The following is a 24,073-nucleotide window of genomic DNA, read 5'->3' as shown; positions in this document are numbered from 1 at the left end:
ACTTAAATTGTCCCAAATGAGCCAATGAATGATAAATATTATTTTAAAATAAAACCCTAACACTACCCTTTTAAGTATATTCCAGGGAACCTAAATAACATCAGGATTCAACAGCCAGCATACATTTTAAAAATATTATCAAAGAGAAAGCTCTTTTCTGTCAATACCTTTTTCACTTTATATAATACACTTTTTACTGAAGGTAATATATATGCAAAAAAGTATACAAATCACAAATGCAAAGCATGATGAATTTGGTCACCTGCGTGAGCACCCCAAAAGCCTCCTTTATACTCCCACGCAGGAATCATCTCCCAATCACCCTTGCTTTTACTTATTCCATGCCATTTCCCCCAAAGAATGGTTTAGCCTCATAGAACATATTTAATGCTTGCAGGTCTTTTATATCATAGCATACCTTCTCTATAATAAAATATGCATGTCAATTAATATGCATTATTTTCAAATTTCCTGGGATCATTCGGCTATAAACTACTTATGCTGGACTGACTATCATTGCAACTATTGTAGTACACAATTCATCAAAACACCATAAATATGATAAATTTTGATTAAAATGTATGTTATACCAATGTTAAAGTCTCCATTTTGATAATTATGCCACGGTTATAACTGATGTTAATGTCAGAACAAGGTAAAAGATAGAGTAACTATAATATTTTTGCAACTTTTCTAGCAGTCTAAAATTACTTAAAATAAAAAGTTAAAAAATCGTATTAAGAAAGAGTTGACGGGGCGCCTGGATGGCTCAGTCGTTAAGCATCTGCCTTTGGCTCAGGTCATGCTCCCAGGGTCCTGGGATCGAGCCCTGCATTGGGCTTCCTGCTCCACAGGAAGCCTGCTTCTCCCTCCCCCCTCCCCCTGTTTGTGTTCCCTCTCTCGCTGTGTCTCTCTCTGTCAAATAAATAAATAAAAAATCTTATTAAAAAAAAAAGAGTTGACAATCATATTGGAAATGTTTGAAGTTCTTGAATTCCTCTTGCATGTGAGTTCAAGTCTTTGGATGCAAACAGGAGAAACATAGCAGAAGCCACGAGACACAGTGCACCTAAATAACGGGTTGTTAATGTGCTCAAACACGCAAGGGTAGTACATTCAAGCAGCACTCAAGAAAAGATAGGATCAAATTTATTAATACTGATGAGTCTAAACTGAGAGAGAACTCCTATATACCTACGGGAGTATTTCAGAAACTATTAAAATAAAGAATATACTACTAACATGAATTTGGAATGCAGACTCTAGTGTGGGCTATTTCAAGGACTCTTTAAATGCCTGTTGAAAATAGATGCATCTGATTCACTTCAATCATCGAGTCACACATTTAGAATACCAAATTCACATCTTCCAGACGATGAGGGAGAAAATAAGGTTTAAATTGGTTTAAATTAAACTGGTTTAAATTAAAATAAGGTTTAAAAATCTCTGCAAATGAAGCTGAGACATCAAATAAAACTGGAACTTGTTATGAAGACTCAAAACAAACATTTATCCCAAATTATGAAGAAACTATTTGACACAGGCCAGGTACTTACACATGGTGATGAGATATAAGACAACAGAATTGAAAAATCAAGAAAGAAACTTCATTAGATAAAAATGAGAAAAGCATATAAGGTAACTGAAAATAAAACCTGTTAGCCTAAGTACATAAGAATATTATGTAGGACATAAGTCCTGGAAATAAAATAAAACATAACCACTGACCAAATAAAAAAATTTGTACTGGACTTCCTTCTCTTCATCAGATGAGTTGGTCATCTATCTATCTATCTCTCCATGGTTGAGTATGACTGCCAGAATAAGGTAGCGTTTCAGCATCAATTTTATTCCTATTTTCTTTTTCATGGATGAAAATACTAAGAAACTCTGGTCACAAAAACAGTAGCTAAGACTTCTACAGTGTTTACTATGTGACAGGCACGCACTGTTCTAAACATCTTAGATCCTGATAGATTAAACCCTCACAACAGTCCCATGAAGTCTGTGTCATTGGCAACATCTTTTTACCAACGAGGAAACTGATGCTCAGAAAGGTCATGTTTGGTGGTCACTCAGCAGAGCTGGGATCTGGGCCCAGGTAATTGATTACAGAGCCTATGCTTCTGGCCACTAGGCAGCATTGCCTCTCTAGGCTGCCGTTAACAATGTGATTGCAAGGAGTTTTCTATCACAATGACACTCAAGTCTTTGAACAGCTTCCTAGTTCTGTGTCAGAAAGTCACAAGATGATCTATCACTAAAAATTAAAATTAATAGTCTATCAGCTGACAACCTGATTATGTCCTCCTCTAGTTCCATTAAAAGTAAAGAAATGGAAATCACCACCATGACTGTCCTGTCTGGTAATTTGTCATTACCAGAATTCAATTCAACATCTTTTTTTTTTTTTTTTTTGGTACTTTTGTTTAGAACCCTGGAAATGTTTGCACCCAAGGACAATGCACCATATTAAGATTCTAAAGGGCCACTGTTTTATAAAGGGGAAAATAGTAACTGTGAAAAAAGGAGGTGAGAAGGGAGAACCCATCCATATGAAGGGCTCTCAAGCTGCTCAATTTTAAGAAAGAGAACCTACGGTATTTGCAATCCAGAAACAGTCTCCTTTAGGACCATCCATGTCTACACAGTCCTTGGAGAGGCTTCATATAATATATGCTTATGGACGTGAACACCTCAGTTTGATTTGCAGACTGCTGCCCTATATCACAGACTTCTTTTTTTAAGGACATTAATTATCTCTGCTGGCTACATGCCCAATGTCAGGCACCTTTAAATGGAGCAAAGTAGCTACAAGAGCATTACCTGGGAAAGTGATTAACCTTTTGTGCTTCAGAGAGGGTGCGAAGTAAGAAGGGCTTCAGGTGGGATCCTGTCCACATTAGGTTATAGTCAGTGCTGCTTGGGTGAACCTGAGGGCAGATAAAAAGATTAAAAAAACATCAGAGATAGCCCCTCTCGAAAAAGAGAGACGGCAAGAAAAGCCATAGAGATTTTTCACCTACATAGCACAGTGGGTGTCCAGTTAGTATGTAAGCCTAATAAAATAAAAACTGAGTATAAAGAACACGGGGATGATCAAGTATAAACAATGGGACAGTTGGGGAAATCCCAGATGCAAAAAGTAGAATAAATGAATCCTTCTATAGAAGTCTGTGATGTCTCTTAACATTCTTGCATATCAAAGTATGAGAAGAGGATTCAACCCCACAACTCCCTTCTCAGAGTGTCCTTATGTCCCTGCAGATGATGGGTATAAAGTCTTGATCAAAACTAAAACCTTGTGGTAGCAAACTAACTTAGAATATCATCCCTCCATTCATTCATTCATACATTCATAACATTGATTTGTCTATTCATTCAACAATTACGTACTTGGTGCCTATCATGGGATACGTACCATGTTAGGCCCTGGAGATAAAACAGCAAGACAGGATATAAACTAGTATCAGAACGTCCTCAAAATGTCTATTTCAAACCTCAACCTAAGATAAGGAGCTAGCAACCAGACTTTTATTAATTATTTCAAAATATCTACAGGGTAAGTCTGCCCAGCATTTTTGCCTGTCCCTTTGATATCAATATCCCAATTTCCCCAATTTTCTTTGGGAATAACATACTACTTGGTTTTAAAAGACTGCCAGTCACACTACCCACCCCACCCCTTGCAAGGAGTGGATCCATGACCCAAGCTGGACCAGTCATACTATCTCCAGAATGTGATTCTTCAGTGAAGAAAGGCACAAGGACAATGAATGGAGTTGAGTCACTTCTATAGGAGTGCCTTGAGGAGACAGTCCTGATTCCTGTTCCCAGATCCCCAAGACTGTCCCAGGCTCTCTCTTTCCAAAGGCCTGCCTTTTCAACCCTTCCTCTGATTCTGCTACCTACGCTATGTATAACTTACCCACAAATTGTTTTTGGTTTAAGTAGGCAGAATCTGTTTGTGTTGCTTGCAATCAAAGAATCTTAATTAGGTATCAGACAATTCCTTATGGGCAACTCTGTCTCTACCCCAACCCTAAAATCATAGCAAGAAAAATGTGTGGGGTTTTTTTGTTTAAAAGAGAGAAAGAAGGGCGCCTGGGTGGCTCAGTTGGTTAAGCGACTGCCTTCGGCTCAGGTCATGATCCTGGAGTCCCGGGATCGAGTCCCACATCGGGCTCCCTGCTCAGCAGGGAGTCTGCTTCTCCCTCTGACCCTCCTCCCTCTCATGCTCTCTGTCTCTCATTCTCTCTCTCACAAATAAATAAAATCTTAAAAAAAAAAAAAAAAAAAGAGCGAGAAAGAAGAGAGAGAGAGGGAGGGAGAGAGAGAGAGAGAAATCCTGTGAAAATGTTTTCTATGTATTTCAAGGAGAAACTGATAAAGCTACTCAAAAATTCAATGCAAGCTCTGCATTATCACTAAGCATAGGTCCCATGTACCTTCTAGAGCTGCCCTGTTAACTGGTAGTCAGGTGGCTAGGATTTTCAGCTTTAGAGCAGACCAGGTGAGATAGTAAAAATGAGCTTACTTCATGAAATCCATGGGCTGTCAGAATGCTGCGTACCAGGCGACTATCTGTTCGCACAATTTTGTAAGACAAATGATAACGTTCTAAAGAAAAACACAGAATCAAATTCAGTAACCAGAAAGTTAACTGTAGAGACAAACCTAAAGTGTACAATGGTGGCTTGCTTAATGATACTCGATAACATATACTGCTCCCCTTATGCTACTATAAGCAGGCTGCAGATTACTTTGGGCCAAGGGTTCTTAACCTGAGATTCACTGGGGGTTACGACATCTGGATGGGGGACAAAATGACATCTGTTTTCACTTCTAGTTGACATTTAACATTACATTCAATTACGAAAGTAGGCACAAAGCAGAGCAGTGCTAGCAATGCCTGTGACCCCGCCACCTGTACATGCCAGGTATTTTAATATTATTTTACTGTTGTTACAGTTATCTCAAAATATCACTTCTCACGACATTTAAAAGTTATGGCTAGTGAACACACCTTCCACTAGATCATGTTCTATAATGCACAAATAAAAATGCATATATGTCACAAACTTAGTTTTTAAGAAATATTTTGATAATTCTGTTTCAATACAATTGATTTTGTTTATAAGCCTATATATTTCCTTATACACTTAAAACACATTATTTGAAGAACAGACCCACAGGCTTCCCCACACCGCCATTGCACATTTGGTCCACTGCAGAAAAAGGCTAAGAACCCTTGCTCTAAATAGCCCTCTGTGTTCAGTGATGCTGGTTACCAGTGATTCTTTTTTTTTTCTTTTAAGACTCCTTTTTTTTTTTTTTTAAAGATTTTATTTACTTATTTATTTGAGAGACAGAGAAATAGCATGAGAGGGGAGCACAAGTGCTCCCTTCAGGACAGGCTCCCGTGCTCTAGTTCAGCACAGTCCCCGCACCGTGCTTCACCCACTCACGTTTCCTGCCAGGTCCTGTAAGCATAGTCACCTCTGCCTAAGACAAAAGTCTGTAATCATGTGAGATTTCTATATATCCCCAAAGACTAACATTTAGTCTGGCCCATGAAAGGCAATCTCTTTCTATGCATCCCTACAAATTGTTTGAGAAAATTAGCTAAAAATTCTACAGAACAATTATTTTTAAAGATTTTTTTAAAGACTTTATTTATTTGAGAGAGAGCGCGTGCCTGCGCAGGAGCACGAGGGTGGGGGGGGAGAGGCAGAGGAAGAGGGAGAAGCAGACTCCCCACTGCGCGGGGAACCCAACGCGGAGCTATATCCCAGGACTCCAAGACCATGACCTGAGCAGAAGGCAAACGCCCAACTGACTGAGCCACCCAGGTGCCCCTAAATTTTTTTTTAATTAAGTAATCTCTGTGCCCAATGTGGGGCTCAAACTCACGATCCTGAGATCAAGAGTCACATGCTCCACTGACTGAGCCAGCCAGGCGCCCCATCTGCAGAATAATTTTTTTAAAGGACCGCATATTGAATACTTTCTGAATAAGAATAATACAGAAACTTATGAACAGGCCTTAGAACAAAATTCAGCCTCTACAGTCAAAGAGAAGCACACCTTTTTATGAATTTATGTGAAAATATCCATAAATCCCTGTTGCTACTTGCCCAGTCCTGGCAGGAACACCATGCAAAGCAGACACAGAAAGATTGGAATGAAAAGGCCAGACACTCCATATTTCTCATTCTTGTGGCAAACTTCTAAAGTCCAGTTACAGGGTTTCCCCAATAATCAATCACTATTATGTTGCCTTTGCAATACTGTTGTAAGAAAAAAACAGTTCAGGATCCTAGGTGTTTGCTTCGGCCCAGAGTAGAATGTAAGAAACAGTGCACTGCTTAAGAGTTGGTGTTCTGACTCCAAGGTGGGGAGGGAAAGCACAAGATAGGCCTGCAATATTTTGTTCTGCCAAAAAAGAAGAAAGTGCTCACTTTCTGGATAGGGAACCTGTCACAAAGATCTCAGTGGCCAAATTTAAGACAATTTCAACATAAACATGAATATGACAGAGAGACTATAACGCCCTTACTAATGAGTCCACACACTGATAAGAAGGTAAGAAGGTACAATGGTTTTCTATCGCTGCTAAAATAAACTACCACACACTTAGCGCCTTAACCAACACAAATTCATTGTCTGATTATTTCTGTAGGTCAGGAGTCTGACCCAGATGTCATCAAGGCAAGAGCAGGGCTGCATTCTTTTCTATAGGCTCTTTTCCTTTTTCAGCTTCTAGAGGCTGCCCTCAATCCATGGCTTATTGTCTCCTTCCTCTATTTTCAAAGCCAGCAACAGTGGGTCTAGTCCTTCTCTCATAGCATCCATCTGACTCCTCGTCTGCCTCCTTCTACTTTATTTTTTTTTTAAGATTTTATTTATTTATCTGACAGAGAGAGAGAGAGCGTGCACAAGCAGGGGGAGCGGCAGGGAGAGGGAGAAGCAGGCCCCCTGCTGAACAGGGAGCCCGATGGGGGACTTGATCCCAGGACCCTAGGATCATGACCTGAGCAGAAGGCAGACACTTAACCGACTGAGCCACCCAGGTGCCCTGCCTCCTCCTACTTTAAAGGACCCTTGTGATTAAGGTTAGCTGATTAGCAACCTTAATTCCACCTACAACCTCAATTTTCCATTGCCATGTCAGGTAACATTTTCACAGGTTCTGGGGATTAGAAGGTAGACATCTTGGCGAGGACCATTATTCTGCCTCCTATAGAAGGGAAAGCTCTTATTTACAGAAAATCCAGCTAATAAATGTAGAAGGAAAGAAAAAGAAAATCAGCATTTTACAAAAATTGTAAAAGTTCAGACTAAAGTTCATTTTAGTTCAGACTAAAATCAATTGATACCAATGAGTGAGAGACTACTGGGAAACAGAATATTCATGCATCTCCAAACATCTTTCCAGAGAATGCTTGTAACAAAGGAGAAAGGCACCCCTCCGATGAAGCAATCTGGTGAACATTATCTCAATGAGAAATCTGCCATCACCAATAACGCAATATAATAATATCACATCCTTCCTAATGTGATACACTGAGGACACAACTGCACTAAGTGATAGTCTTACAAAATTTTTAAACCTGAATCTAAACACATAGAAACAATCAGACACGCCCAAACTTAAGGACATCTGCAAAGCAACTAGTCTTGAAATCTCTAAAAATGTCAGTGCCATGAAAGACACACGCAGACACACACAAAGTCTGGGAAATTAGAAGAGAAATACGAAAACTATATACAATCTTTGATTTAGTCTTAGATTTTAGAAAAATAATAACAGCTATAAAGGTCAAAACTGGAACAATTGGGGAAATGTGCATAAGCACCATATACTAGAGTATTTTACCAATGGCAGACCTTTTGAGTGTCATCTCAGTACTGTGGTTATACAGAGGATGCCCTTGTGCTTAGGTGACACTGCTGAATAAAGCATTAAGGTACAAAGTATTTGAACTAATTCTCAAATGACAAGAAACAAGACAAAACATTAACAGCTGGTGAGCACAGGGAAAGAGTATACATCCATTCAACGAAAGTACTATTCTTAGAGCTTGTCAAAAGGTTTTTAATTTTTTTAGATTGAATGTTTAGGAAGTGAAAGAAAGTCAGGTCTCTTCATTATGATAACTGTGATCACCGACATATCCATTTCTGTACAGGTAAAAGCCAAAGCATCATCCATGCTGGAGACCAGAAGTGTGCCTGATTCCACGCCTGTTCTGCAACGCTCGCCTCACAGTACCAGGCCCTGGGGAAGGGAGTCACTAAGGCATGCAGAAAAACAGAGAATGATTAGCCGGGGACTAGGGAGGAAGGGGAAATGATAAGTGGAACTGCCAAGGGCTCAAATCCAGGCTCTACCACTTCCTGCCTGTAATCGTGAGTAAATTATTTCTCTATGGTCAATTTCCCCCCCTTGTCAAATGGTGTTGATAATAAAGGTACTTACCTCATGGGGTAGTTGTAAGCACTACATCAGTTAATATGCGTATAACTTTTAGAACACTTGTTGCTACATAGTAAAAATTTTTTTCTTTTTTTATTTAAATTAGCCAACATATAGTACATCCTTAGTCTCAGGTATAGTGCTCAATGATTCATTAGTTGCATATAACGCCCAGTGCTCATAGTAAAAAATTTTTTAAAAAATATTAAAAATTGTAAAAAAAAAAAAAAAGTAAAAACAAAAATGCTATTAATACTCTTTCTCCTACTTTTCCTAACATAGAAGAAAAATGCAATCATCACTACACTCAGTGACACAATACTCACAGTGTGTAAGTCGTAAGCAGTGACCAACTGCTTCTAATCCATACCAACTAACTATAACCCAACTCTGATACACTGTGCATGTTCCAAAAGGGGAGTGCAAGAAAGACAGGGTGGAATGACATAAATCAAGTGTGATTGCTGGGGATTTTAACTCACATTCATATTCTGTGTCCAACAGCCCTGTGTCCAATAATGCTGATAACCAGTTATAAACTGGTGACCCAAGGGCCAAATCCAGCCTGCAGACATGGTTTGTTCATTCTTTGTGGTGTTTTAAACATAAAACTGAATTAGTCGCTAATCTTTTAAAATTGAAAGAATTCATATAAAAATCTCAATTTCTGGGCTTCACTTGAAAGACCTGGCAACCCTGGGCTCTGCTCCCATGGCAAGAGTCAAATGGAGGCTTGCAACTATAAACTGAACCAGTCCCACTGCCCAAGAAATAACCACCTTATCCGTACTTCCTTCCATATAAAAACAAGAAGCAGGGCGTGGTATTGGTCCGACTAGCAAACTGCCAAACATCTGCTATCTGAGCCTCTGAACATGCACTGCATCCATTCTACCATGAGACTACAGAATTTCCTCTTCTCCAACCACTCCTGTGTGCATCAGGAGGCAACCTAAAGTGCTAGGACTTCTGGCAAATTCCAGGACTGGCAGCAACAGAGCAAATTAAAACAAGAAACCAATACTCTGTCAGCACAGAAGCACCTAGGGAGTGATGACATGCCCTAAGAGGTTTGGACAAAAATAGCCTGGGAAACTAGAATGAAGATAAAACGGACTTTTTTTTTTCTACTTTTAGAATATAAGAATAACCCTTTCAATGGCAATACAGTGTAGCTTTGCCTTACTGTCAGAAAATGAGGTCTATACCTGTACTGTTGAATATGGTAGTTGCTAGCCACGTATAACTACCGAGCACCTGAAACGTAACTAGTGTGGGGCGCGCCTGGGTGGCTCAGTCGGTTAAGTGTCTGACTCTTGATTTCAGTTTATATCATAATGTCAGGGTCGTCAGATCAGCCTTGTATGGGGCTCAGCCCTGGATGTGGAGCCTGCCTGAGATTTTCCCTCTGTTCCTCCCTCCTTACCTCCCTTTCTCTCTCTCTCTCCTTCTCTAAAAAAAAGAAAGAAAGAAATGTTAACTAGTGTGACCAAGGAACTGAATTTTTAATTTTAACTTTATTAATTTAAATTTAAATTTGAAAACTGACACTTGATTCAGTATTTGGAAAACTTGTTTGGAACAACCTGAACATATGAATTTACTTTTTCAACTACAATACTTGTAAAATCTAAATACAGATTAAAAACTTCTGATGAAAATTTTGTACCACAGAGATTTTACACTTATAGTGTAAAATATATACTAGATGTCAAATATCTTTCTTTTAAGATTTTATTTATTTATTTATTTGAGAGAGAGACAGAGAGCAAGAACGAGAGCATGGGGGGTGGAGGGGGAGAAGGACAGAGGGAGAGGAGAAGCAGGCTCCCCGCTGAGCAGGGAGCCCTCCGTGGGGCTCGATCCCAAGACCCCAGGATCATGACCTGAGCCAAAGGCAGATGCTTAACTGACTGAGCCACCCAGGTGCCCCTAGATGTCAAATATCTTAATGAATTTTTCTATATTGAGTAAATGTGGAAGTGATATTTTGGATTAAATAAAATATATTATTAAAACTAATTTCACATATTTTTTTTTAAGATTTTATTTATTATTTGTCAGAGAGAGAGAGCGCAAGCAGTGGGGAGGGGTAGAGGCAGAGGGAGAAGCAGGCTCCCTGCTGAGCAAGGAGCCCGATGTAGGACTTGATCCCAGGATGCTGGGATCATGACCAAGCCAAAGGCAGATGCTTACCCGACTGAGCCACCAGGTGTCCCTATTTCTATTAACTTTTTAAAATAAGGCCACTGGAAAACTTACATATCTAGCTTGTATCATATTTCTATTGGACAGTGCTAGCCTACACAAATGCAAACTTACAAAGCTGATACATTTAGAGGCAATTTATAAAATGATGTTTCTTTCTAGGAACAGATTACCTTAAACTGAAATTATCTCTCTTGTCTCTAAAATGCAATCCCATTTACATGTTCAAAGTGTATGCAATTTTGAAGAAAACATGGAGATAGTAAGGAAAAAATATATTTCTGGAATATTTCACAAATAAAGCATATGAAATCATACTGTACCAAAAATATTAACAGTAAATTCAATGAAACATTTAACAGATAACAGAAAAAACAAGGCTGGCATCTAACGCTCTAAGATCAGCAGAAGATAACTAATGCCCCAGAAACACTTCTCAAGGGGATTTAAACACAGGATTATGATCTGAGCAGATGTATGTCAGCTATTTGAGAGAGGAGGGGAAAAAAAAAAAAAAAGACCCAGAGTATTTAACAATTCAGAAATCTGAGGCAGCAACTAGGAAACACTCATTCTAATTGTTCTTTTCAGGGGCGCCTGTATGGCTCAGTTGGTGAAGCATCTGACTCTGGCTCAGGTCATGATCTCAGGGTCCTGGGATAGAGCCCCACGTCAGGCTCTGTGCTCAGTGGGGAGTCTGCTGGAGATTCTCTCTCTCTCTCTCTCTCTCTCTCTCTCCACCTCTGCCCTTCCCTATTTGCACTCTCTCTCTCTCTAAAATAAGTAAGTAAATCTTTTTTAAAAATTGTTCTTTTCATAAAGGAGGGTCTAGAAAATTATGAAACCTCAAAGAATCAGAAAGGTACAGAAAATTCAAAAACAAAGTTTGAGAAAAAGTTCAGCGGCTTTTTCTTTAATCACAAGAATGTGTAAAGGGAAAAAAAAAAGACACAAGTTCTAAAAACACAGGGACTGGGCGCCTGGGTGGCTCAGTTGGTTAAGCAACTGCCTTCGGCTCAGGTCATGATCCTGGAGTCCCGGGATCGAGTCCCACATCGGGCTCCCTGCTCAGCGAGGAGCCTGCTTCTCCCTCTGACCCTCCCCCCTTCTCATGTACTCTCTCTCATTCTCGCTCTCTCAAATAAATAAATAAATCTTTAAAAAATAAAAAAATAAAAACACAGGGACTGCTTGAACAACAGGATGACAACACTGATGGATACTAATTTCTAATAAATGTCAGGTACTCTAAAAAAGTCTGCTTATTGGCATGGAATACAGAGATTCATTTTTGTGACAAGCAGACCAAAAGAAGTATGTTTGGGGGAGATTATTTACTTCTGTTGTTTTTACCTACCTTTGATGTTTGACTCCAATTATATTGAGAGGAAGTTTCTTTGCAAATGTTAGCAAATCTTCAGTTCCTCCAAATTCAGAGAACATGAATGAACCATATCCCTTTAAGTAGTAACCTAGCAACTTGCTGAGGGGATTAGAACACAACCCTTGGGGAGGAAGGATTCAAATCCCAGAAGCAGGTGTTGACTGTCCTCTGAACTCCTGCCTTATTATGGGGCAAGAACAGACCTTAAAGTCATTTCACAGTAGAACAGATCCTATTCAACAAGTAGAGTAAATAGCACAAATTTTGAGTGCCCACTATATGCCAAATATTAAATGATCTCATTAATTCTTACAATGCCTGCAAAATAGCTATTATCTCCACCTAACTAATACTAAAACAGGTTGAGAGAGTTTAAATGATTTGCCCCAGACTCACAGCTAGTAAATGCCAAAGCTGGGATTTGAACCAATGACTGAGAAACCACGTATAGACTCTTTCCACTATATCACACAGCAGTTCAGATCCATGGTACTGTAACCTCTGAAGATAGCTACAGGCTAACCTAGAATTCAGAGCACTGCTTAATATCACAGAAGATTAGAGATAAATGAAATTGAGGATAAAAAACAATAGAAAAAATAAGCAAAATTAGAAGTTGGCTCTTTAAAATGATCAAAATTGACAAACCTTTAGTTAGACTAAGAAAAAAGGAGAAAAGATTCAAATTACTAAAATGAGAAATGAAACGGGACATTACTACTGACCTTACAGAAATAAAAAGGATTACATAAGAATACTATGAAAAACAAATAAATAAAAGAATACTAAAAATAATTATATGCCAAGAAATTAGATAAACTAAATGGACAAAAACTAAAAACACACAAATTACCAAAATTGTGTCAATACAAAATACAAAATATGAATAGACATACAACAAGTAGAAGTTGAATCAGTAATCAAAAACCTCCCAATAAAGAAAAGCCCAGACTACATGGATTCACTGGTGAATTCTATCAAACAGTTAAAGAATTAACACCAATCCTTCTCAAACTCTTCCAAAGAAGAGGAGGGAACACATTATATAAGGCCAGCATTAGTCTGATACCAAATCCAGATAAAGACATCACAAGAAAACTACAGATCAAAATCCCTTATGAGTACAGATGCAAATACCCTCAAAAAAATAACAGCAAACCAAATCAAGCAGCATATTAAAAGGATTATACCATGACCAAGTGGGATTTATCTCAGGAATGCAAGTATGGTTCAACATACAAGTCAATCAGTGTAATATACCACATTAATAGAATGAAGAAAAAAAATCTCAACAAATGCAGACAAAGCATTTAACAAAATCCAACACCCTTGCATGATAAAAACACCAAAGGAATAGAAGGAAACTTCCTGAACATGATAAAGGGCATTATGAAACCCACAGCTAACATCATACTGAGCAGTGAAAGACTGAAAGCTTTCCCTCTAAGATCAGAAACAAGAAAGAGAAAGATGCCCACTTTTACCACTTCTATTTGACATTGTACTGGAAGTTCTAGCCAGAGCAATTAGGTAAGAAAAAGAAATAAAAGGCATCCAGGTTGGAAAGGAAGAAGTAAAATCTCTACATGCAGATGACATGATCTTATATATAGACAATGCTAAAGAATACACACACACACACACACAAACTATTAAAGCTAATAAATGAGTTCAGCAAGGTTTCAGGATCCAAGATCAACATATAAAAATCAGCTGTATTTATGCACACTGGCAATGAATAACTCAAAAATGAAATTGAAAAAACAATTCCATTTATGGTAGCATCAAATAGAATAAAATAATTAGGAATAAAGTTAACCAAGGAACTCTAAAACTTACACACTGAAAACTACAAAACATTGCTAAAAAAATTAAAGATGATCTAAATAAATGACAAAACATCCCATGTTTACAGACTGGAAGACTTAATACTAAGACAGCAATATACTCCCCATCACAAGCCCAACACCCTCTTTGCACAAATGAAAAAGCTGATCCCAAAATTCATATGGAATTGCAAGGGATCCTAAATAGCCAAAAAAATCTTGATAAAGGAGAATAAAGTTAAAGGACTCAACAACCCAATTTTAAAACTTAGTACAAAGGTATAGTAATCAAAACAATGTGGCACTGATATAAAGATAAACATAAAGATAAATGGGATATTAAGAGTCTAGAAATAAAGGGGCACCTGGGTGGCTCAGTCATTAAGCGTCTGCCTTTGGCTTGGGTCATGATCTCAGGGTCCTGGGATCAAGCCCCGTATTGGGCTCCCTGCTCAACGGGAAGCCTGCTTCTCCCTCTCCCACTCCCCCTGCTTGTGTTCCCTCTCTCGCTGTCTCTCCCTCTGTCAAATAAATAAATAAAAATTAAAAAAAAAAAAAGAATCTAGAAATAAAACCATACATCCAAGTCAACTGATTTCCAATGACAGCACCAAGACTATTCAATAGGGAAAGAATAGTGTCTCCAACTAATCATGCCAGGACAATTGGATATTCACATGCAAAAGAATGAAGGTGGACCCTTACCCTCACACTATATAAAAAAATTAACTCAAAATGGATCAAAGACCATTTAGCTCTAAATGTAAGCACTTAACCTATAAAACTTAGCAGAAAGCATAAGGATTATGACCTTAGATTAGGCAATGGTTCCTTAGATATGACACCAAAAGCATAAGCAATAAAAGAAGAAATAAACTGCAAGTCATCAAAATGAAAAACTTTTGCTTATGAGAAAACACTATCAAGAGAGTAAAAAGACAAACCAGAGAATAGGAAAAAGAATTTGGAAATCATATATCTGATAAGAGTCTAGTATCTAGAATGCATAAAGAACTCTTCGACCTCAACAACAAAAAGTCAAACAACCCAACTCAAAAACAGATAAAGGCAGGGTGCCTGGGTGGCTCAGCTAGTTAAGCGTCCGACTCTTGATCTTAGCTCACTCAGGTCTTGATCTCAGGATCATGAATTCAAACCTGCATTGGGCTCCATGCTGGGGATGTGGAGCCTATTAAAAAAAAAAAAAATAGGGGCGCCTGGGTGGCTCAGTCGTTAAGCGTCTGCCTTCGGCTCAGGTCATGATCCCAGGGTCCTGGGATCGAGTCCCACATCGGGCTCCCTGCTCGGCGGGAAGCCTGCTTCTCTCTCTCCCACTCCCCCTGCTTGTGTTCCTGCTCTCGCTATCTCTCTGTCAAATAAATAAATAAAATCTTTAAAAAAAAAAAAAATAGGCAAAGGCTTTGACTAGACATTTCTCTAAAGAAGATATACAAATAACCAAGAAGCACATGAAAAGATGCTCAATGTCATCAGTCATTAGGGAAATGAACATCGAAATCACAATAAGATACCACTTCACACCCACTAGCAGAGATATAATCTAAAGAACAGAAAATAACAAATGTCAGTGAGGATGTGGAGAAAATGGAACTCTCCTACATTGTTGGTGGGAATGTAGAATTGTGCAGTCACTATTCTATCCCTTGGCAGGTCTGTAATAAGCTAAACATAGAATTACCAAAAGACCTAGCAATTCCATTCCTAAGTAGAGACCCAAAAGAATTAAAAACAGGTGTTCAAACAAAACCTTGTATGTGAATCTTCAGAGCAGCACTATTCACAATAGCCAAAAGGTGGAAACAAACAGCAACCGATCAATCAACTGGTGAATGGATAAACAAAATATGGTACTCCATGAAAAGGAACGAAGTATTGATATATGTTACAACATGGATGGACCTTGAACACATTATGCTAAGTGAAAAAAGCCAGACACAAAAGACTACATATTGTATGAGTACATTTGTATGAAATATCCAGAACATGCAAATCGAAAGAGACAGAAAGTAGATGAGCAGTTACTATGAGCTGGGGTAAGGGCTCATAGGGAGTAACTGCTTAATGGAAATAGGGTTTATTTTAGGATGATGAAAACGTTCTGGAACTAGACAGTGCTGTGGATTGTACAACACTGTGACTTGTACTAAATTCCACTTAGGTATACACTCTAAAATGTTTAAAAGGGTACATTTTGTTGTCTTTCATCATAAAAAATAACAGTAACACATGCACACATAATTCTGAAGGAAAAAATTCAAAAAAGAAAAGCAATTTAAGATGCAAAAAATTTAAGAAATTCCAAATAGTCCTGAAGTATAAAAAAAAATCATGAGATTTTTCTCATGACCAAGGCCCTTTTCCTATTTACATGTGATATCAACTTCTGTAAGACGAGGTTACCGGGGCCATGCCCAGACCTGCCCGCCATGGGGGAGGCCACACCTACCTCCAATTACTCGAATATTGTTGTCCTTTGTCAGAATAGCCTCAGCATGGAACACCAAAACTGGAATTCTCCGGCAGCCTCCAGTCCACATGATACACGGATGATCCCTACAGCTGTAACAAAAGGCTTTTATTAATTGACAGCTCAGAATCTGAATTAAGACTGAAGCAGATCACTGTGGTTTGCCACTTAGCAACTTTCCCTCCTCCTAGAACAAGAATCCCAAATGCCCCATGGGAAACCATTCAGCTCCCATGCTTAGTCATGGGGTCTAGTTAAGATTAACTCCATCCCTGCTGCAGGGATGGGCTTTGATTGGCCTCAGCCAATCGGGGCCTTCCACCCCTCAGTTCTAGTTGGTGGATCAGGAATGAGCAATGTAGCCAGTGAGTGTCAGAAGATATGTTGTGAGACCCTCTGAGAAAGAGGTGCTTTCTTTCTCTTCTATAGCAGCGACAGGAGAGATGGCCTCTTCCCCTGGATGGTATAAGAGAATGAGGTATGTAAGTTCAACTGTCATTTTGTGACCTTGAAAGGAAAGCCTGGAACTACAGGTAAAGGAGGAAGTCAGTGGGAACCCCACTGGAAGAATGAGAAAAATGAGATCCTGAGAGGCAAATGTGGAGTTGCAGAATCAAGCCTTTCCTAAATAGGAGTTAATAAATTCCCTTTATGGGGGACAGTGGGAAAAAAATCTTTAAAATAAAATTTAAAATTCGGGCGCCTGGGTGGCTCAGTTGGTTAAGCGACTGCCTTCGGCTCAAGTCATGATCCTGGAGTCCTGGGATCGAGTCCCGCATCGGGCTCCCTGCTCAGCGGGGGGTCTGCTTCTCCCTCTGACCCCCTTCCCTCTCGTGCTCTCTGTCTCTCATTGTCTCTCTCTCAAATAAATAAATAAAATCTTTAAAAAAAAAATTTTAAATTCCCTTTATTATTTAGGACAAGTTATGTTTTAACCCCCAGCAAACATAAAGAATCCTAACTAATATATCACATTCACAATAATTTATACACCCTTTTACACCCCATCGTCCCTTTTTAAGCCAATTTGATAACCCATCCTAAGATTCTGAGCTAGGAACCCAAAATTAATACAAGTTAATACAAGTGCTCCAATTAAAACCACATATTTTAAAGCAAGCCTATACTAAATGGAACAATTTTTCTCCAGAAAAGGACCTCTGACTTTACTCTCTTACCCTACCCTCAGGAAATCTCTGTTTAATCAATCTTAGACAGATGTGTACTTACTCACAGATTAGGAAAATCTTCAACCTCCTTAGTGCCAAGGAGTCAGAAGGGAAAGAGACGACCTGAGACCCTACTATGTGCCAGGAATTAAAGTAAGAGCTTTCACGTGTTATCTCACTTAATCCTCTTGCCCACACTATGAACTAAAAAAAAAGGTGTCTCAGAGAGGATAAGTGATTCGCTCAAGATCATAGATCTGGTTAAGTAAGGGAACAGGTATCTGAACCCAAGTGCCTGCCTGCGCTCTTTCTACTCTTCCATCTCCCTAATCACATTTCAGTGATGTTTTGTATACAGAACACCTTAAACCCAACCCTTTGGGAACCTATACTAATCAATTCTTTATTTTTTTTTCTTTTTTTTTTAAAGATTTTTATTTATTTATTCATGAGACACAGAGAGAGAGAGGCAGAGGGAGAAGCAGACTCCCTGCCGAGCAGGGAGCCCGATGCGGGACTCGATCCCAGGACCCTGGGATCATGACCTGAGCCGAAGGCAGACGCCCAACCATCTGAACCACCCAGGCGCCCCTAATCAATTCTTTAAACAGAATAAGATCCAGTTAGCCAAAATTTGGGCTGCTCTCAAAAACTCACATGACCACATCCCTTAAAAAAAGGTCATACTACCAATCTCAGGGCCTGGTGAGACCCCCTCAACCCAAGTTTAAAAAGATCCCCGTTTTGAATGCACAGGCTTCCAGGCTACCAATCTGAGAAGTGAGGCAGCCTTGAGACTTGGGATGAGCTGCCGAAGTGTTTTAGTGAGGAAAAGCAAAGAACACCATACCTAGTTCATTTCCTGTTTTCTAGAACTGGAATGTGGATGCTTACTACTGTTCCTGCTTTTTGACGTGGGTAAGGGTGCCCATTTGTGAGAAAAGGTATTCATCAGGGGCACTTTCTAGCAAGAAGGATATTTTTTCATGGTTTGCTTGCTTTTTAATCTTAAACACCTGTAAAATGTGGGCAGGGGTCCAGAAAACTCCTAGGATCTTTTCCAACTATAATTTTCCCACTATATTTCTAGGTCAGAGGGTAGAGAAAAAATAGGCAGCCTAAACTGTAAAGTCTTGGACAGAAACTCTGGAAATTATCCCAAGTTCCTTGTCAATCTAGCACTAGCTACAAACTGGCACCACTGTGCCTTCCCACTTACAAACAATGGATTACTGCTTACAAGTTAAAACGCCTGATAAGGGTCAGGAACACAATAAACAGATATACGGCTGAGAAGAGCCAAGGCCCTAGCTATGCTATTTGTGGAAAGCCAAATCCCTGCCAGAGAAATCCTTCCACCTACAACCTATGAAAAGATAAAAGAGGTGGTAGACACATTATGAATTCAGTATGGTCAACTAAAACACACTTAAGGCAGATGCTACATTGTCATTAAAAGCATGCTCCCACCAGGGGGTGCTAAAGGCAAAAGATTCAAAATGGTGCGGAAACTGAAAATTGGGACTTTAAATTTTCATTCACACCAGAAACTGGTATATTATTTTTAAAAATACGCTCTTATAGGCGTGAACGAACTCAAGACTTGGATGCTTGATTACGAAAGTAGAACAGTTTTAAGGTTCACTTTAATGAAAGCCTAACAACATTTTGGTTCTTAAGAAGCAATTTCATGAGGCATATATATATTATTCACTCCTGGGACCTAGCCTACATAACTCAAAGCTTCAAGGCCTAATTCATACCAATGCCCCTGCTGGAAATGCTTTCCCCACTTCCGTCCATTTGATCCCACACTTAGGCCCAGGACATCTCACCACCCCCATGGAGCCTTCCCCCAGCTCCTCCAGCCCACAGTGATGATGCCTTCCGTCTCTGAACTCCTGTAGTGCTCACTGTATAATCATTTGTTGATTACCTTTTTTTCCCCATGTATATGTTCATGAACTGCTATAAAGCTGACATTTATGATAGGAATTGAAATTATTTTTTTAGGGCCTGAATAAACCTTGTATCAAATCTTTCCACATCTATATATAAATTTGTATTTGGGATCCACTAGCAAAATATAGAAAAAGAGCCCTTTTAAATTTAGTATTTGAAATAATGCAGTGCAAAACAAGGATTTCCTGGACAGTTTCTAGCCCTGAAGTCCAGGATTGCCGGGCATTAACACTTGAATACAGCCTTGGGATCTGAGCAGATCTAGCAGATGCCCATGGATATACATCTTTGGATCACATCAACATCCTTAGATGATTTAAGGCCTTATAACTTCCAAAACTTTAAAAATGTAAGCATATTACTCCAAGTGTAAACAAGATAGACTTAAGATTACTAATGTATATACTAAGTGTCTGATAGACAAGACAGGAGCCGATGGAACATTAACAGTCAAAAGTCAACAGGAGTCTGAAAGGAAGGGCAAAAAAATCCATGAGTTTGGATTGGAGTAGGGAATTACACCTGTAAGTTCAGTAACTTCTACTAGAAATTTAGCCATTTCTCAATTATGAATATAGGCAACAACGCATTATCTGTGCTTTTGAGTCTGTCTGAAACTACAGATTTTTTTACACCATATTACAGTTGTTGCAGATATCTCAAAATATCATTTACATTTACCACTACTTCTAAGTTAATGGTAGCTATTAAACTTGCCACTAGATCATCTGTGGTCACAATCTTCATCTGGCGTGATGAGGCTGGACAACAATTTGGCAGCTCTCCTCCTAAGCAATCATTCAGCAGCCAAATGGTGAATGCCAAGTGGTGGTCCAGACACCTATGATGCTTCCCAATATTCCACACTTATAAGTGCTAATCAGAGACTACCCCCACAGGGTCGGGGCGCCTGGGTGGCACAGTCGGTTGAGCGTCCAACTCTTGGTTTCGACTCAAGTAGTGGTCTCAGGGTGGTAAGATTGAGTCCCGAGTCAGGCTCCGCACTCAGCATAGTCTCATCTGCTTGAGACTCTCTCTCCCTCTCCCTCCGCTCCCCCCTTTCTTTAAAATGGATAGATAAATCTTAAAAGCAAAAAAAAAAGACTACCCCACAGGGTGATGAGTTTATGCAAACAGCAAAAACACTCTTCATGCTGCTGCCTTTAGAAAATAAAATTTAACTTTCCCATGCTTTAGATGAATAATCTTGTGGTTTAATACACTAATTAAAAGCACATATTACTATATCACAAGTGTGGGGTTTTTTAAATCTTAATAACTGTGTTTCAATGTAATTGGTACTATTCGCAATGATACGTATTTTAAGCACCTAAAAATATTATTCTGATAAGGAATATATGGCATAAAAATAGTTAAGAACCCCTGCTCTAAGGTGATCTAAAGCATAAAGTCTCCATTTATTCATTCATTCAGTTGGTCACTCAGTTGGCAAGTATTTACCAAGTACCCACTGCAATATTAGGTTGAAAATCTGAAATTGTCAATATTTGACTATTTTTAACCTACTAAAACAGCAATTTCATAGAGTTCAACCTAATACTCATCAGACCCAACTCATAAGCCCACTAATACGTAGTCATGAAGTAAAAGAATGATCTTGAAATTAGACTGATGCTCGCAGAAGTTAAAAATTTTGTGAAATAGGTAAGACACAGCACACAGAAAGCAAAAAGTCACAAGAAGATAAAGTGACCAGAGGGAATTATCCATTTAATTATCCTGAATAAGACTGACCCAAATATAATGTCAAATCTTTTATTTTCTATGACCTAAGAGTGATGAGAAGCCCTTCCCAAAGCTTTATGAATGCTTCAGTAATTTTTTCTAGTTACATTAAATAATGTAATCTTCTACTTTATAATAAGAAATGCACTTTAAATTCAATATTAAAGCCAGTAAGAATAATGCCTTAACATTTGTATGGTACTTCATCATTTATAAAGTAATTTCATACTTACCATTCTTTTGATCCTAACCATACCCCTACAGAACAGCCTGGGAGATACTATCCCCACTTTTCAGGTTACATTGCACACACATATCCAAGGGGACTCACAGAGAATCTTAAAAACTAATCTTAACTTTAAGTCAGACTCTCTCTTTGTTCTCTGTGTCAAGTAGTAGTGTTAAAGGAGGCAAAATAGTAAAGTGCCTCAAAATCCATGAAAACTAGGTCTGAATCTCAATCCATCACTTACTATCTCTGAGTCTCTAAAAAAGTTCTTTGATCTTTGTGAGGCTGAGCTTACTAAAGTGAGAATAACATTTTCAGATTAAATGAGCTACATCAAGTTAAAGCCCTTACCATCATCTATGCTAAATGATAAGCTGTACTTATTACCACTGTTCATTTTTATTGTTATGAGAATCCAGAAATCAAGAAACTTGACTCTTACTAAAACAACCCAGGAAAGCAATGTGGTTCAATGGCACAGCACAGGTTAAAGAATTCTAATGTACTGTCCCACAGTTACTCTGGTAAGTTACTTGACCTCTCTATATACTATCATTCTATCATTGTAAAGGCTTTTGAGAAAATAACATAACCTATCTCATAGAGTTTGGAGATCTCCTTGGCTTTAATATCTACAAATTTAAAAATCTCCTATGTTAGGAGCGCCAATCAAGAGTTCACAAAGCAGTATCTAGAGCCAATGTTCACTCATGAGCTCAGAAACAGAGCCTTCTCTCATTTCAGATAGCTGAAGGTGACCAATTCATAAAATCTTGGATTAGATCATGGATAGAAACTAAAACCAGAGTCAGACTGCACCAAAGGAAGGAGTGCGTAAAAGAAGGTATAAGTAAAAGAGAATTATTTTCTACACTAAAGGCAAAAAGTCAAAAGCAGGCTCGCTCTTACTTACTCTTGGCTTACCACCTCCTCATCCTCTGAGGATGATGCTGTTTCTTCCAGGTCCCGGGCCATCACGACTGGCATTTCCTTTAGGGTTTGTCATGCAGTCAGCAGACGGTGGCCTCAGAGACCTTTCCTTGCAGATTCACTGGATCAAACAATTTAGGTGGCACTGATTCCTGCAAGAAAGCCAAATGATTTGAAACACAATGGCATTTTCTATTTGTTGATTATTGCTATTGATTTTCCAAGTAACAAATATGAATGTTTACCTAAATGGTGTCCAACGTCTAGAAGCTTACCTTCTATCACAGTGCCTCACACCACAAAAATCAAGGTTTTTTTCAAACATACTGTCTGTCCTCCATGTACTTACAGAGCTGTTATTAAGTTTGAGCTTCTCATTTTTCTTTTATACACTAAACCTAACAAGAATTAGCTTCTGGGAAGTCTGAGGTAGGTGGCTGATTGACTAAAACATAGACTCCTCGCTATAAAGGCTTGACCTGGGTTAAAAATAAAAACTCAAGATTTACGACTCCTGAAAATATTTCTTTAGGCACTAGGACAAGCACACAGCTGAAATGCCTTCATATTTCACTAAAACAAATTCAACCACTAAGCTAAAAGATTACTATATTCTCCTGAATCAAGGTGATAAATAGCTGAAAAAAAAAAAGAAAGAAAAACACTGTCCTTCCACTCTCAGAAATTATTCTCCCTTACTAAAAATCACAAATTATGATTTGAATCTCAAATAGGCATTAAAATTGGGATATTTCTAACTTAAAATATTTTTGCATATGTAAAAAGTACAAGTCTGTTGTGTGTTTAAGGATGAAATCGAAATTACCGATAAAGAAAATGAACATGTTTAAATGACAATAATCCTATTACTCAGAGATAACCATCTGATGTCTATCTTTGCAAATCTTATTTTGCTGTGCATTCAAAATATGTAAGATCGTACACAGGACAAAAAACCGCCGATCCCGATAATGATCCCTACAGAGCTTCAAAGGAATGGGCAATATCTAATAACTTCAAAGGCGTTCTTCCGAGGATTCCCAACGGGATTTCTCGATCTGTCCCAAAATGTTGGGAAGTCCTTTAAATTAAAACAAAACAAGCAAAACCTCCAAGCGAGGAAGAGATGCCAAACCTGTCCCAGGCTGCTAGACACGGAGATCGGAAGAAGATTAAGGACACTCGCCCAAGAAGCGTCCTCGCCCTAAAGGGATCAGCCCCTAGGCCCCACCCCCGGCTCACCCCAATCCCAGGTAGGTCCTCAGATGCTCCCCAAGTAAAGGACAGGGACCACTCCGCAGCAGCGATTCAGCCCAGCGCGCCCGGAAGCCAACAGCTACTCCCGGACTCCGAGAGGGAAGTGTAGCGGCCGGCGCCCGCCCAGACACAGGAGCTCACCCTCCCTCGCGTAGGGGAGCGCGCCGGCGCAGGCGTTTACCTGTCTCATCTTCCCATGGCTTCGGGCGGGCCGGCGGGGACCGCGCTCTGCGCCTACCTCCCTCCTCCTTCCCCAGCCGGGCTCACCGCCGCCGCCGACGGCTGCTTCCCCCGTTACTACAACAACCAACAAGCAACCGCCCGCTCGGAGCCACTGCGCAGGCGCCCGCCACCCCGCGCTGACAACGCTCGGCTTCGGGCGCGGAAGAATGTCG

The 24,073-nt window shown here is 39.3% G+C and overlaps 1 protein-coding gene across 12 annotated transcripts in view; it reads right to left on the bottom strand.

Moving 5' to 3' along the window:
* TTLL5 (tubulin tyrosine ligase like 5) overlaps positions 1–24,018 on the bottom strand; it is a 275,259-nt gene extending 251,241 nt beyond the window's left edge. For all 12 annotated transcript variants that reach the window (XR_010405275.1, XR_010405277.1, XR_010405276.1 and 9 more), the window contains exons 1-5: positions 23,860–24,018; positions 22,405–22,573; positions 16,365–16,477; positions 4,538–4,620; positions 2,827–2,933 (exon numbers count right to left, since the gene is read on the bottom strand). Coding sequence is in view for 9 of the 12 variants with exons in the window: in XM_064571392.1 (XP_064427462.1) it covers positions 2,827–2,933; positions 4,538–4,620; positions 16,365–16,477; positions 22,405–22,478 (377 nt within the window). In the remaining 3 variants the exon portion in view is untranslated. The remainder of the gene's footprint in view (positions 1–2,826; positions 2,934–4,537; positions 4,621–16,364; positions 16,478–22,404; positions 22,574–23,859) is intronic.
* Positions 24,019–24,073: the final 55 nt, after the last annotated feature.

The sequence above is a fragment of the Mirounga angustirostris genome, unplaced genomic scaffold (genome assembly GCF_029215605.1).
Source record: "Mirounga angustirostris isolate CCGP_5_RB_7025 unplaced genomic scaffold, mMirAng1.0.hap1 SCAF_9, whole genome shotgun sequence".
NCBI lineage: Eukaryota > Metazoa > Chordata > Mammalia > Carnivora > Phocidae > Mirounga > Mirounga angustirostris.
The sequence above is the reverse complement of the archived record's forward strand: the minus strand, read 5'-3'. Positions and strand labels throughout refer to the sequence as shown.